Source organism: Neoarius graeffei, chromosome 14 (assembly GCF_027579695.1).
Source record: "Neoarius graeffei isolate fNeoGra1 chromosome 14, fNeoGra1.pri, whole genome shotgun sequence".
In the NCBI taxonomy this organism is placed as follows: domain Eukaryota; kingdom Metazoa; phylum Chordata; class Actinopteri; order Siluriformes; family Ariidae; genus Neoarius; species Neoarius graeffei.
The window spans coordinates 41,720,455-41,735,586 of record NC_083582.1 but is presented as its reverse complement, the minus strand read 5'-3'; the positions used below and the strand labels follow the sequence as shown (position 1 = coordinate 41,735,586).

The window sequence follows — 15,132 nt, the reverse complement described above, 5'->3', positions numbered from 1 at the left end:
GGGTATGTGTATGCGCTCATTGCTCACATGTCTGTGCTCACTGCTTCAGATGGGTTAAACGTAGAGGAGGAATTTCACTGTGGGCTTAAAGTGCATATTCTGGACCAATTTTGTTTTTGTTTTTTTAAATATGAAAGTATGTCCCTTTACACACTCATCCAGAAGGGTAATTTTGCACAAGACCATCTGTCTACAGTAGGGTTGGGCGGTATCCAAATTTTGATACCTTTAAACCGTCTCTGTGTTTTCCCGGGGTATACGGTATTACCGAGAAAAAAATAATATTTTGTTTCGGCCTACTGTGTAACGTGCGCCTATGCCTCAAATGTACTATTTAAAAGCAGCATAGCGAATTGTGTGCATTGTGGTATGGATTAAGCAGCAAAGCGAATTTTGTGCATTGATGAATGGATTAAGAGATATTTCAAAGCATCACGCAACTCTTCCTTCATCTTGAAAATAGCATTCAACTGTCGTTTACACATGTCTGCGTTGAAACGCCATTTGCAGCACTATTTCACCTGCTCCATCAAAAAAAAAGTACACGATGAGCAGGATCATACCCTTTCAAGCATGGGAAATAAAAAAAAGAAAAAGAATCAACCAACACCCAAGTCCGTTTAGACTGCGCGATAAACCATATTCTTCAGCGCAAATGAGGCGAACCTAATTCAAATGCGTGATAGCTGCACAAGGCAAAATCATATGGGCCCACGTCATGCCATGGCGGGGAAATTAATAATCAAATGGCCTTACCTTGCTTAAAACGTTGTCTTGATCACATAACTCCTTACAATTATTCCACTTAAATCCATACGGTTTAACACACCCAACAAAGATAGCAAGCGCATTGCTAATTCCCACCAGAAACCTAACAGTTTACGCTACGATGTTTTCTTCCGCTTCTTCAGTAGATGACATTTCAAACGTTTATTACCCACATCCCAAATGTCATACGTTATATTATTTTACCTTGTTGTTACTCATGTAACCTACTCAAAACACAACTCATTGGAGAGATCTCGTGGAAGTGGAGTACCCCAGGCTATGGTGTGCCTTAGGGGACATATTAGATTTTTCGTTTGGTTAATACTGCCACACTGCCGATGTTGTTGTTTTTTTTGCCACTAACTCGTTATCTTGACTTGCCATCTTTCAACCGCGGTCTCAGTCTCTTTTTTTTTTTTTAGATAGGACAGTATAGAGAGACAGGAAATGAGCGGGGGAGAGAGAGACGGGATCGGGAAATAACCTCGGGTCGGAATCGAACCCGGGTCCCCGGATTTATGGTACGGTGCCTTAGCCATCTGAGCCATGACACCCCCGGTCTCAGTCTCTTGCGAAGCTTTCTGTCAGACTCCAAAATGTCACGCAGGGTTGCCATGGTAACAACATAAACAACCCTGCACGCGATGAAAACTTCTTTAGGAAATTGATAGAATTAGTGAAAATACGATCACACAGTTATTCGGGATGATCTTCAATTTATTATTTTATATTATGACCTCATGTACTCCATATTTATTTAGATATTATATATATTTTTTTAAATGACGGTAATGAGACCGATACCGTTGGTACTTTTGGATACCTCGGGATACCTTCTTACCGTAATACCGCCCAACCCTAGTCTACAGCAGAAAAAAATAAAATAAAATGCGTCTGGAAAAATCCCAAGGGAGTCTGGAGCCAGATTCGTGACGTTACCTGCGGAAGCGCCAGCAGGCTGCGTGAGCTTTGCAGGGTTTCAGTGCACAGCCTGTGTAGACCAAGCGCTCCCATTTCTCTCTCGTTGTCCGGTCTTTTAGGAAACGATGAGTACTAATCCCATCAAGATTGGTGTTGCTACACCCTCCTATGATACATCTGTTAACCATTTTAATAATTACACGATAACGCTGAAGAAATTTGCAGAAAACCACCAGGTCGTTTTCTCATAAACAAACCAGCGCTGACGTAGGGTTCAGAGGGAGGCGTCCCGCAGATGACGTCACGAAAATCAATGTTTGCCGGGAAATCCGAATGCCAAGTTTTTTCAGAGGCGGACCAATTCGCCTCAAATGGCTTCATTTCAACTGAATTTTTCTGGTATTGCGCAAGGTAAAAAAATTGTACAAAATGCAAAATGTGACAGATATTTGACCAAAGTTTAATATAAAATAGGAGAATTACATTGATCTTGCTCCTGAATTTACCTGTGATATGCACTTTAAGTCTGTGCTTGAGTGTACATGTGACAAAAATATTTCTTGGCTTGGCTTCTTCACATCATTAACAAAATAAAACGCCAGTCATGAATTTTTCCACATCAATCCCCGAAGTCTTTATGTAGATATTCTCTCATTAGCATTGTATTCTCATGCCATTTGTACAAAACAGAATCCCTAACATTATAAACTCTGAGGTTCTAAATCAGTGGTCCTCAACCCTAATCCTGGGAGCTGAGTGCACTGTACACGGTCCCAGCGCTCGAAACTAACGGTGTCCCGACGTCCCGGGGACCATAAAAAATGTCATCGGGACACAAAATTATCATATCTGGGACAATCCCGGGACAATGGAAAAAAATAGATCTAGAAAAAACGTTCTACATTAATATTATTTACAAAGCCGTAACACATACGTAGACATTCACCTAATTTGTCAATTTTAATTTTAAAACGTTAACAGCGAAAAATACATAGTAGCTACACTTTCGATGCACCTGCATCCGTAGGCTACAGAGCAGCGCATTCTGTTCTAGAATCTTCGGCCGGAGTCCGCATTATATGGACTTGGAATGGAATTGCTACCACACACGCTGCGCCGACTCTTGCACAACAAAAATGCTTAAGTGGTTGAAGCGGACTGACCGCGGGGAAGAAACTGAAAGCCCAGACATAACGTCTCCGGGACCTTCAGGATCCAAAGTGTCATCGCCTGGTCTGCAGGCAACGCTAGCAACTGAATGAACTTAATGAACACTGTTAGACACGTTATAAAATACAACAGGAATGATGTGGATGATATTGACGGAAGATACCGTTCAACAGAAGTGAGTTTTCTTGGTGTCTTTCTAGTTCAGAAGGTTTAGTCAGTCAGCAGCACAACTAGGCTCGGACCTGCCACTATGCTGATGGTGCTAACATTTGCACCCACGTTTCGGCAGCGAAAGTTCATAAAATGGATAACGGAAAGTTCATAAAAATGGATAACGGTAATGGATAACGGAAAGTTCATAAAAATGGATAACGGTAATGGATAACGGAAAGTTCATAAAAATGGATAACGGTAATGGTGAAAATTATAAGTTGGCCTTATAAGTGCCAACAGATATTCAAGGTATAAGTAGATGAAATGAACATAAAAGGGGTCTTATTTTCAACTAAAGTGTACTGCAGATGTAGTGAGTTGAAACATTTTCTGAATGAGCTAGTTGGCCCCTTTAAATAAGCGGGTATCTATTCATACAGTGAGATCGCCAAAGTTGAATAAACTGAAAATGCAATAACTGTAATTTTGAAGTAGATGATGTATAGGACATGTGTCGCTTGTGTCTTGTGACTTATTGCAAAAATGATATAAAGGGTTCAAAATCGCATAGTTACAAATATAATAGTAACTTCATATGATAATATTAACCACTGGTTATTTCAGAGAGGAAAAAAATGGGGACACTATTGCTTCCATTCGGGACAATACAACACAGAATTCGGGACCACTGGGGGACACAAAGAAAAAAAGTTAATTTCGAGCCCTGCACGGTCCTACACGTGGGCTGGGAGTAAAGATATGTGAATAAGAAAAACAAGTGCATTAACCAGATTAGCACTTTAGGCCAAAATGCAGATGTGATCATTTACTGAACTACATAAAACCAGGCCAAATGAATAAAATCTCATCTATGAAGTGATTAGGAAAGCAGAGTTCAGTATCATTTTGTGGAACACACTTACCTCGATGAGTTTACGCTCATAACTCGCTGCCAGTTCCTCCACATCTGCCACTGACCTGTGCTGCACAGCTGGAGCAGAGCTTTCGCAGTTCCTCAGCGTGGGGAGAGCTACAGGGCAACAAGCATCGGACTGCATTATTCAAAACAATAAAAATAGTACTGTCCTGACAAACGATACTGAAGACTGCCTGAAGAGAGTGAGAAAGAATGGTTTATTGACAAAAAACAGACATAATAAAGGCCGACTTATTGAATGAGGAGTTATTTGGGCAGAACCATTTTCAGTCAGTCGATGTGCAGTTCTCTCTAAAACACTCGGAACAAACAAGAATAATTTCTTTCGCCTTCTGGACTTTTTGCATCACGAAACTGCTTTTTTGCTTGTAAACACTGCTGAAAATGGTTCATCACTTAATGCCAGTAAACAGAACTCATTTAGCCTGCAAACACGGCATAATCTAATTTCAGAGAAGCACTCAGAACTGGTGGAGGCTGAGCTCTACAGATTTCATAAGAAGCATAAGAGTGAGCTTTTCCCCACCCTGCAAACTCAATTTAAAAAAAAGGCCTCAATAACTCAGCTTTTGACAATGCAAATGCAGCCTCAACCACCCAAAGAAAAAATATGCTATAGGGTGAGAGCAACCGAAACCCTCCAACCTAAACCCAGGCATGAATCTGACTGAAAAGTGAAACTATTCAAATGTGAGTCTCGTTTTAATCCCTACAAAATAACACCCTGTATTTCAAGCTTTAGAGAGAGAGAGAGAGAGAGAGAGAGAGAGAGATGCAATGGCAGGATTAGGCTGGGCAGGACTGTCGTTAAGGGTCACTGTAATGCAAAAGAGCCTGATAAGAAGAGGAAGAGACAAAGCCGGTGAAAAGTTTCAGACTGATGGAGAGTCGAGAGCAAACAGGCGTACGCAGTACACCTCAAGACAGCTGCGAAGTCACAGAGTCTCATTCACCCCTTTTCCACCAAATCAGTTCCAGGGCTGGTTCTGGTTCACAACTCGCTCAACTTGCGAGCCAGCTGAGAACCAGTTTGCTTTTCCATAGCTCGCGGTGCTAAGTGGAGCCACGTCATTACGTCGCTGTATACGTCAGTTACGGCGCTACGTTTGCATAAACCTTGGCGTGAATATCAAAGCAAAAGCAACACGGAAGAAGCAGCAGCAGCAACAACAACAACAACAATAATAAATGACTTCGCGTTTGTACAGTTGCTGCTTCTCGTCGCTTAAAAATGGCGATCTTGTTATTGTTGTTGGTCTTAACAACTCCGCCCCCCCCCGCTGACGGAAGCAGTTCTTTCCTCTGGCCCAGCAGAGAGTTGGTGCTAGCCTGGAACCGGTTTTTCTGGCCCCAGAGCCAGTTCTTTGTCAGTGGAAACAGAAAACCCGGTTCCAAACTAAGCACTGGCCCCGAACCAGCCCTGGAACTGATTTGGTGGAAAAGGGGCAATTGAGAAGCCTAAAAAAGCACAACAGACCTGATATGGTCTGAGCATTATCACCACACCTGCACACAGTCACCTGCCATTTCAATGTTCAGGCTTATCTTCACTTTTCAATAGCCGGTGTAGCTTTCTTACGAACAGACCACTACTGTCAGCAAGCGTGGTGAAAGAACAGCCCACACTGCCAATTCCAGGCCACTGAACCGGACAGTGTTCATAAAGAAGGGGTGTGTGTGTGTGTGTGTGTGTGTGTGTGTGTGCGCGTGCGCGTGCACGCACAGAGGGAAATGAAATGTCAATTTATTGCTGTAATAACACAGACAATCCAATTTTTTTGCATATTGATTGGGCCATGTAGGAAAATTAATTAGCCTTTGGGTTCCAGACAGTTTTAAATGAGTGCTGAGATTTAAAGGAGAAAAAAAAAAGGAACTTGCCAGTTAAAATAAAAGCGGATGCTTGCTTTTATTCAGAAAGTTTTAATTCAACACTGGAAAGGTTGTATTTCAAGGTCACAAAAAGTGAAGCCACCACATGCTGAATGACTTGGTTCTCTGCTTAAGCCAAATATAAAAAAAGTGAGTTTTATCCCACCGTTCCTTTCCAAAACACTACTGGAGGATTAAACCATTTTTCAAATCTATACTATATGGCCAAAAGTATGTAGACACCTGACTATCGCCCTCGTACAGTATGTGGGGCTTCCACAAACTTTTGGCACAAACTAGCAGACACACAATTGCCTACAATGTCTCTGAATGCTGTAGCATTACAAATTTCCCTTCACTGGAACTAAAGGGCCAAAATATAAAATGTTCCGGTGCGCACAGTGAGCTCCATGAAGATGTGGTTTGCCAAGGATGGAGTGGAAAAACTCGAGTGTCCTGCACAGAGTCCTGACCTCAGCCCCACTGAACATCTTTGGGATGAACCTGAACGCTGACTGTGCGCCAGGCCGCCTCACCTGGCATCAGCGCCTGACTTCACTAATGATCCCGTGGCTGAATGAGCGCACACTCGCTCCAAAATTGAGTGGAAAACCTTCTCACAGCTATAAAATGACGCCATGCCTTTGGAATAGGATGCTCATGAAGCATATATGGGCATCATGGTTTTTGAAAGTACAGCATATCCTGTTAACTTTTATAAAAATAAAAAAATTAAATTAAAAAAACCCTGACTGACATTACTGGGTCAACAAACTGGCCAATTGTGCAAAGAGAGAACACAAGGAAATATGGTACAGTCCACAGGTTTCTTAAACATTCAGTCCACAATCTGCTTTAAAGAAAATCAGTATTCAGAGTATAACTACTCACTCAATGTTTATTTGTTACAGCTGAAATCTATTTTTTGATCAAATAAGGTTAATGCTGCAGAACACACTTTGCACTACCTGCACTACGCTTCCTTTAGTAAATGATCGTACTGGAACATTTTTCAAATTTGCTCTGAGGCAAGGGGGGAACGTTAATTGTGGAACGGCAGCTGTGCCTGCTAGCAATAAAAACGTCACCTCTAATCCACTGACTTTAGTTCCAATTAAAAAACACACACTGACCCAAGTTGAGCTAACTGAAGATTATTAAGTGTTCATCTAGAAGCAATTTCTTAGCCTATAGGGTCTCGTATGAATTTTCACACTAGATAAGCCTGAAATTGTGGATTATACAGTACACTGAGAGTTACGTTAAACATCTTAGTCTTGGAGTCGTCTACATTTTCACACAGACTTGTATTCCAGTTCACTGATGTTGACTCACTGCCATCGTACACAAACGAAAGCAGTTTAATCGAGTTATTCACAAGTATTTCATCTGAAGAAACCTGCCAAGTTTGGACACATCTAATTCAATTTTTTTTTTAATTCATTAAAAAAAAAAAAAAACCCACACTTCATGTCTTCAAGTAATGGACTGTTCCAGATGTTATATCATATAGTTTTGATGTCTTCAGTAGTGTTGTACAAATGCAGAAAATACTCAAAATACAGAAACACCTATGAATGTGTAGGTGTGTCTAAACTTTTCAAAAGAGAGAAATTTGTGCTGGGCGGCATGGTGGCGTAGTGGTTAGCGCTGTCGCCTCACAGCAAGAAGGTCCGGGTTCGAGCCCCGTGGCTGACGAGGGCCTTTCTGTGCGGAGTTTGCATGTTCTCCCCGTGTCTGCGTGGGTTTCCTCCGGGTGCTCCGGTTTCCCCCACAGTCCAAAGACATGCAGGTTAGGTTAACTGGTGGCTCTAAATTGACCGTAGGTGTGAATGAGAGTGTGAATGGTTGTCTGTGTCTATGTGTCAGCCCTGTGATGACCTGGCGACTTGTCCAGGGTGTACCCCGCCTTTTGCCCGTAGTCAACTGGGATAGGCTCCAGCTTGCCTGCGACCCTGTAGAACAGGATAAAGCGGCTAGAGATATGAGAAATTTGTGTCTTTTCAGAATGTATTCTAAATTCATTATCAGTTTTATATATTTTAACAAAATGCATTTTAGAACAGGATACTCAGTATTCAGACAAACAGTTATTCCATGAAATCGAGCCGTGCATGAGCAGATTGCCAACGAGGCACGTAGGAGCCGAGTGGGCTATAAGCCATGTATGATGAAATAGAGTAGAATAATTGTTTTCTTCTATCCACATTCACTGGATTTTGAGAAACCGAGCATTTTTATTTTTTTGCAAATTCGATAAATAAGAACTTTACACAAAACATCCAACAAAATCATTTCCCCTTAGAGTGTAAATAAACCGGCAAAATAACCGTAGCAAATTGTGAAAAATGCTATAATAATTCTTGAAAAATAAACGATACATTCTTGCAATCAAACAGGCTTGTAGTACTCGAGTCCGACTTGTGCCCCAATTTTAAGGACTTGTGACTTGACTTGACCACTGATGACTCGGACTCATGCATAAATTGCACTCGTAAATTGGAGACGAGGACTCGGATTTTTCTTCTTTATTTTTTCTAACATGCCATAATAATTTGGCATAAGATATTTATCTCGTCTTGTCTTCATCCGTTTATCCGGGGCCGGGTTGCGGAGGCAGCAGTCTGAGCATGGAAGCCCAAACCTACCTTTCCCCAGACACCTCGGCCAGCTCCTCGGGAAGAACACCGAGGCATTTCCAGGCCAGCCGAGAGACATAGTCCCTCCAGCGTGTTCTGGGTCTTCCCCGGGGCCTCCTCCCGGGGGGACATGCCTGGAACACCTCTCCAGGGAGGCGTCCAGGAGGCATCCAAAAGAGATGCCCAAGCCACCTCAGCGGATTCCTCTCGATGTGGAGGAGCAGCGGCTCTACTCCGAGCTCCTCCCGAGTGACCGTGCTTCTCACCCCATCTCTAAGGGAGCGCCCAGCCACCCTGCAAAGGAAACTCATTTCAGCCGCTTGTATCTGCGATCTTGTTCTTTCAGTCATTACCCAAAGCTCATGACCATAGGTGAGAGTCGGAACGTAGATCAACCGGTAAATCGAGAGCTTCGCCTTTTGGCTCAGCTCCTTCTTCACCACGACGGACCGGTAAAGCGACTGCATCACTGTGGAGGCTGCACCGATCTGCCTGTCGACCTCACGCTCCATCCTTCCCTCACTCGTGAACAAGATCCCAAGATACTTAAACTCCTCCACTTGAGGTAGGACTTCTCCACCAACCTGGAGAGGGCAAGCCACCCTTTTCCAGTCAAGAACCATGGCCTCGGACTTGGAGGTGCTGATTCTCATCCCAGCCGCTTCACACTCGGCTGCAAACCGCCCCAGTGCATGCTGAAGGTCCTGGTTTAAAGAAGCCAACAGGACGACATCATCTGCAAAAAGCAGAGATGAAATCCTGTGGTTCCCAAACAGGATTCCTTCCAGCCCCTGGCTGCACCTAGAAATTCTGTCCATAAAAATTATGAACAGAACCGGTGACAAAGGGCAGCCCTGCCGGAGTCCAACATGCACTGGGAACAGGTCTGACTTACTGCCGGCAATGCGAACCAGACTCCTGCTCCGTTCGTACAGGGACCGGACAACCCTTGGCAAAGAGCCCCGAACCCCATACTCCCGAAGCACCCCCCACAGAATACCACGAGGGGGACAGTCGAATGCCTTCTTCAGATCCACAAAGCACATGTGGACTGGTTGGGCAAACTCCCATGAACCCTCGAGCACCCTATGAAGGGTATAGAGCTGGTCCAGTGTTCCGCGACCAGGACGAAAACCGCATTGTTCCTCCTGGATCCGAGGTTCGACTATTGGCCAAATTCTCCTCTCCAGTACCCTGGAGTAAACCTTCCTGGGGAGGCTGAGAAGTGTGATTCCCCTATAATTGGAGCACACTCTTCAGTCCCCTTTCTTAAAAAGAGGGACCACCACCCCAGTCTGCCACTCCAGAGGCACTGTCCCTGACTGCCACGCAATGTTGCAGAGGCATGTCAGCCAAGACAACCCCACAACATCCAGAGACTTGAGATACTCAGGGCGGATCTCATCCACCCCCGGTGTCTTGCCACCGAGGAGCTTGCAAACCACCTCAGTGACTTTGGCTTGGGTAATGAACGAGTCCACCTCTGAGTCCTCAGCCTCCACCTCCTCAATGGAAGACATAATGGTGGGATTGAGGAGATCCTCAAAGTATTCCTTCCACCGCCCGACAATGTCCCCAGTCGAGGTCAACAGCTCCCCACCTGCACTGTAAACAGTGTCGGCAGAGTACTGCTTCCCCCTCCTGAAGCGCCGGACGGTTTGCCAGAATTTCTTTGAGGCCGACCGATAGTCCTCCTCCATGGCCTCCCCGAACTCCTCCCAGTTCCGATTTTTTGCCTCCGCAACTGCCCGAGCTGCGGCACGCCTGGCCTGCCAATACCCGTCAGCTGCCTCAGGAGTCCCGGAGGTCAACATGGCCCGATAGGACTCCTTCAGCTTGACGGCATCCCTTACTTCTGGTGTCCACCACCGGGTTCGGGGATTGCCGCCACGACAGGCACCAGAGACCTTGCAGCCACAGCTCCGAACAGCTGCATCTACAATGGAGGTAGAGAACATGGTCCACTCAGACTCAATGTCCCCCGCCTCCCTCGGAAGCTGGGAGAAGCTCTCCCGGAGGTGGGAGTTAAAGACCTCCCCGACAGAGTGCTCGGCCAGACGTTCCCAGCAGACCCTCACCATACGTTTGGGCCTGCCAGGTCTGTCCGGCTTCCTCCACCACCAGCGGATCCAACTCACCACCAGGTGGTGAACAGTTGACAGCTCAGTCCCTCTCTTCACCCGAGTGTCCAAGACAGGGCCAGAGATCAGATGAAACGACAACAAAGTCGATCATCGACCTCTGACCTAAGGTGTCCTGGTGCCACGTGCACTTATGGACACCCCTATACTCGAACATGGTGTTCATTATGGACAAACTGTGACTAGCACAGAAGCCCAATAACAAAACACCACTCGGGTTCAGATCAGGGAGGCCGTTCCTCCCAACCACGCCCCTCCAGGTGTCACTGTCATCGCCCACGTGAGCACTGAAGTCCCCCAGTAGAACAATGAAGTCCCCAGTCTGAGCACCTCGCAGTACCTCTCCCAGGGACTCGAAGAAGGCCGGATACTCTATACTGCTATTCGGCACGTAGGCACAAACAGCAGCAAGAGCCCTCTCCCCAATCCGAAGGCGCAGAGAGGCGACCCTCTCGTTCACTGGGGTAAACTCCAACACATGGCGGCTGAGCTGAGGAGCTATAAGCAAGCCCACACCAGCCCGCCGCCGCTCACCATGGGCGACTCCAGAAAAGTGGAGAGTCCACCCCCTCTCGAGGAACTGGGTTCCAGAGCCCAAGCTGTGCATGGAGGTGAGCCCGACTATCTCTAGCCAGTACCTCTCAACCTCCCGCACAAGCTCAGGCTCTCCCCCCCCCCAGCGAAGTGACATTCCATGTTCCAACAGCTAGTCGCTGTGTTCGGGGATCAGGCCGTCGAGGTCCCTGCCTTTGACTGTCGCCCAATCCACACTGCACCGGCCCCCTACGGCTACCTCTGTGGGTGGTGAACCCACAGGAGGTCGGGCCCACATCACCGCTTCGGGCTGAGCCCAGCTGGGCCCCGTGGGCAAAGGCCCAGCCACCAAGCACTCGCATATGAGCCCCAACCCCGGGCCTGGCTCCAGGGTGGGGCCCCGACTGCGCCATACCGGGCGACGTCACAGTCCTTGATTGATTCTCCTCCATAAGGGTTTTGGTGAACTGCTCTTGGTCTGGCCTGTCACCTAGGACCTGTCTGCCTTGGGAGACCCTAACAGGGGCATAATGCCCCCGACAACATAGCTCCTAGGATCATTCAAGCACACAAACCCCTCCACCACAATAAGGTGGCAGTTCTAGGAGGGAAGATATTTATATCTACATTAATTTTTGTACCAATTTCGTGCAAGTGTGTCACACCTGCACACCTTGGCATGCTCATCAGATAGACTCTTGGGCACGCTCTGGACAGTGCGCAGTCCAAGCGGACGCTTGCACGCGTGCTGTAAACGACTCGCACCTGCACAGGATTAAGGCACAATCAGCACGCCTATATAAAAACTGTGAAAGCACATTCACTTTGCGAAGTATTGAGCTGCATTGCTGACACATTACCGAGCCTTATTTCCTTGTTTGGTTTCCTGATTTCCTGTTTCTCATCCGATTCTGCAGAGTCTATGAAAGCCAGTTTGTGCCTCACTTGACCTATTGACCGTTTCACGATTTTGCCTGCCTTCACTTGTATTAATAAACACATCTTCTGCACTTGCATCTGTCTCCCAACCATCTCTGACAGAATACTTCACACTCCCTGACAAAGAGAATGCATATTCACATGTTCATACATCAAGTTTAGGAACAAACGAATGTTAATGGCACTGAAACAGACACCGTCAAATGGTGCAGTTGGAGTCTTGTTCTCGGACTCCACTCGAATTTTTTTTTTTAATGACTTGGACTTGACCGCTGGGGACTCGAGGTGCAGCAACTCGATTACAACACTGCCGTCAAATACTTTTATCCCATATTTTGTTGCTTTGCTTCTATTTTTGGGGGGTTTGTTTTCAAGTAGAGTTTTTATTTCATCCTCGGTTGGTTCAGCAACACGCGCCGCCATTTTGTTTCTCTCTACTCATGATATATGAGCTGATATCCTAGTAGTAGAGTAGCCAATCAGCACAATTGCTCATATCCAGTGAATGTGGATAGAATAATATATCTATTCTACCCAAACAACGATACGGACATTTTCTCCCCAATTCCACCCAACAGTTCGCTCTTCTCTATCGCACAACTACCACCAACCAGGGAAGGTGAAGGCCATCTCATGCTTCTTCCAAAACATGTGAAGCCAGCCAACTGCATTTTTTTGAACTGCTACACGTACTGTACTTGCCCCACAACAGCATAACACACTCACAGGACAAAATGCTGTTTGCCTTCTTCTGCATACATGAGCTCACAGACACCCATGATTGGCTAGGTGTTGCTGTAATTGACAGGGAAAACAGAGCAATGTCCTTCCAACTATGTCTGTGAAGATTCTCAGGTCATATACCCCTTTTCCACCAAATCAGTTCCAGGGCTGGTTCGGGGCCAGTGCTGGTGCTGGTTCACAACTCGTTCAACTTGCGAGCCAGCTGAGAACCAGTTTGCTTTTCCATAGCTCGCGGTGCTAAGGGGAGCCACATTATTACGTCGCTGTATACATCAGTTACGTCGCTGCGTTTGCATAAACCTTGGCGCAAACATCGAAGCAACAACACAGAGAAAAAGCAGCAGCAATAATAATGGATGACTTCGCGTTTGTATAGCTGCTGCTTCTCGCCACTTAAAAATGGCGACCTTTTGCGGTCTTGCAATTGTTGTTGGTCTTAACAACTCTGCCCCCCGCTGACGTAAGCGGTTCTTTCCTCTGGCCCAGCAAAGAGTTGGTGCTAGCCTGGAACCGTTTTTTCTGGCCCAGAGCCAGTTCTTTGTTTAGTGGAAACAGAAAACCCGGTTCCAAACTAAGCACTGGCCCCGAACCAGCCCTGGAACTGCTTTGGTGGAAAAGGGGCAATAGTGGTAAAAAGAGCAACTGGACTTGCTTGAAGACGTTTCACCTCTCATCCGAAAGGCTTCTTTAGTTCTGTCTGACTAATAGGAAGTATCAGGCATTTATCCTCTCATGGATGAAAAGCAATCCTAAGGTGTCGTTGAGTCATCCTGTTGGTGTGGGTCACTGGGGGCTGGGTATGAACGGCCTAGAGAATCGTTGGGGTGATCAATAGGTTGTTGTTTCTCTGTCCTCCTGTGAGAGTCACTCAGTGCGTTTACATGCACATAGAGAGAATCGAATTTCTGCCATTGCTCGACTGAAATCGAAGTTCAAAATGCCATGTAGACACCTTAATTCGGCTGAAATTGAACCGAACTTGATTTCTCGGAATCGAGCTACACGACCTAGATTATGCGATTTCTGCCGAGCTACTTAGTGCATGTATACCCTATTGAGCTACGTATTCGAGCTACTTACTTCAGCACTGCCCCTTCCGGAAGTGACGAGTGACGAGACCACAAGCGGGAAACACAAAAGCCTCGGTCGGCATGAATCTTTTCTTTTTGTGGCATTGTTTGCACTGTTAAAATTTAGCTCACTTAATGTATCACCAAATACATCTGTACAGCTGTTGCATAGCTGTGAATTGTGTACATAAACAAGTCACTGTATTTGTCTGTGTGTGTATATGTGTGTATATATATCTCCATATATCCAACATCTGAAGAATGTCAATAAAAACAAAACAATTGAACTTTGTGTTTATTAAGACATAAGTTAAATTGCAAGCAAAAAAATGGACTTTAGAAAAAATTTTTTTGTAAGCAAAAAATGGACTTTAGAAAAATATACAATTGTGCAAAATAAGTTGTCTTACAAAACAGTGGTCTGCGCAGGACAGTTTGTAGCCATACAGTCTGTTAGAGTAAGCCTAACAGCTTGAGTACGGAACTTGTGAACACAGAACTGCCAGTGTTGCCAGATTGGGCGGTTTTAAGTGTATTTTGGCGGATTTGAACATGTTTTGAGCTGGAAAACGTCAGCAGTATCTGGCAACACTGCTGATAACTTTGTTTATACTCTTGAATAGCTCCTCTTCATGACGACAACCGGAAGTGTACCAACACGATGGGGCGTGTAGCGCCACCTGTGGCTCGGGTGCACAATGTACCTCACACAATAGCTTGATTTCCTTGTGTGCATGTAGGATTGGATTTCTCTGGCACCCCTGCTGGGACCCTTAGCTCGATTACCAACAGTAGCTCGATTTGGATGTGCATGTAAACGCACTGACTGAAAACAGCTGGGTTTTGATGTGCATTCAGTTGTCTGGGAAGTGTGCCAAGGACTGCATTATAGGTGGCTGATAAATGATGTCTTAGACCACAACCACTGTTCAGTGATGGCTGTTCCAAGTTGACAAAAATGGCTTCTTTAACTCTTCGCTCATACCAACGATCCTCTCTGGCCAAAATGCGTACTGGCTCTCCTCAATCTCCCAACAATAGAGAACTGCATAGAATTACATTACTAAACAGCCTTAGACATCCAAAAAGCTAAATTTGACTGATGTACAATTCCCCCCCCCACAAAGCAGTTCCTGTAAAACAGCAAAGGTTCACAGGTTGCTTACATAAGGTGTGCTCTTTAAGGAGAATTCTTACATCATAACATCGGCGCCCTTTAATCCCAGCGTTGCTCTCACACTCGG

The 15,132-nt window shown here is 45.6% G+C and overlaps 1 protein-coding gene across 1 annotated transcript in view; it reads right to left on the bottom strand.

Moving 5' to 3' along the window:
• The window catches only part of snx29 (sorting nexin 29), a 239,266-nt gene that overhangs the window by 124,217 nt on the left and 99,917 nt on the right, over window positions 1–15,132 (bottom strand). The window contains 1 exon segment of the mRNA XM_060939684.1: window positions 3,936–4,042. Coding sequence (XP_060795667.1) covers window positions 3,936–4,042 — 107 coding nt within the window.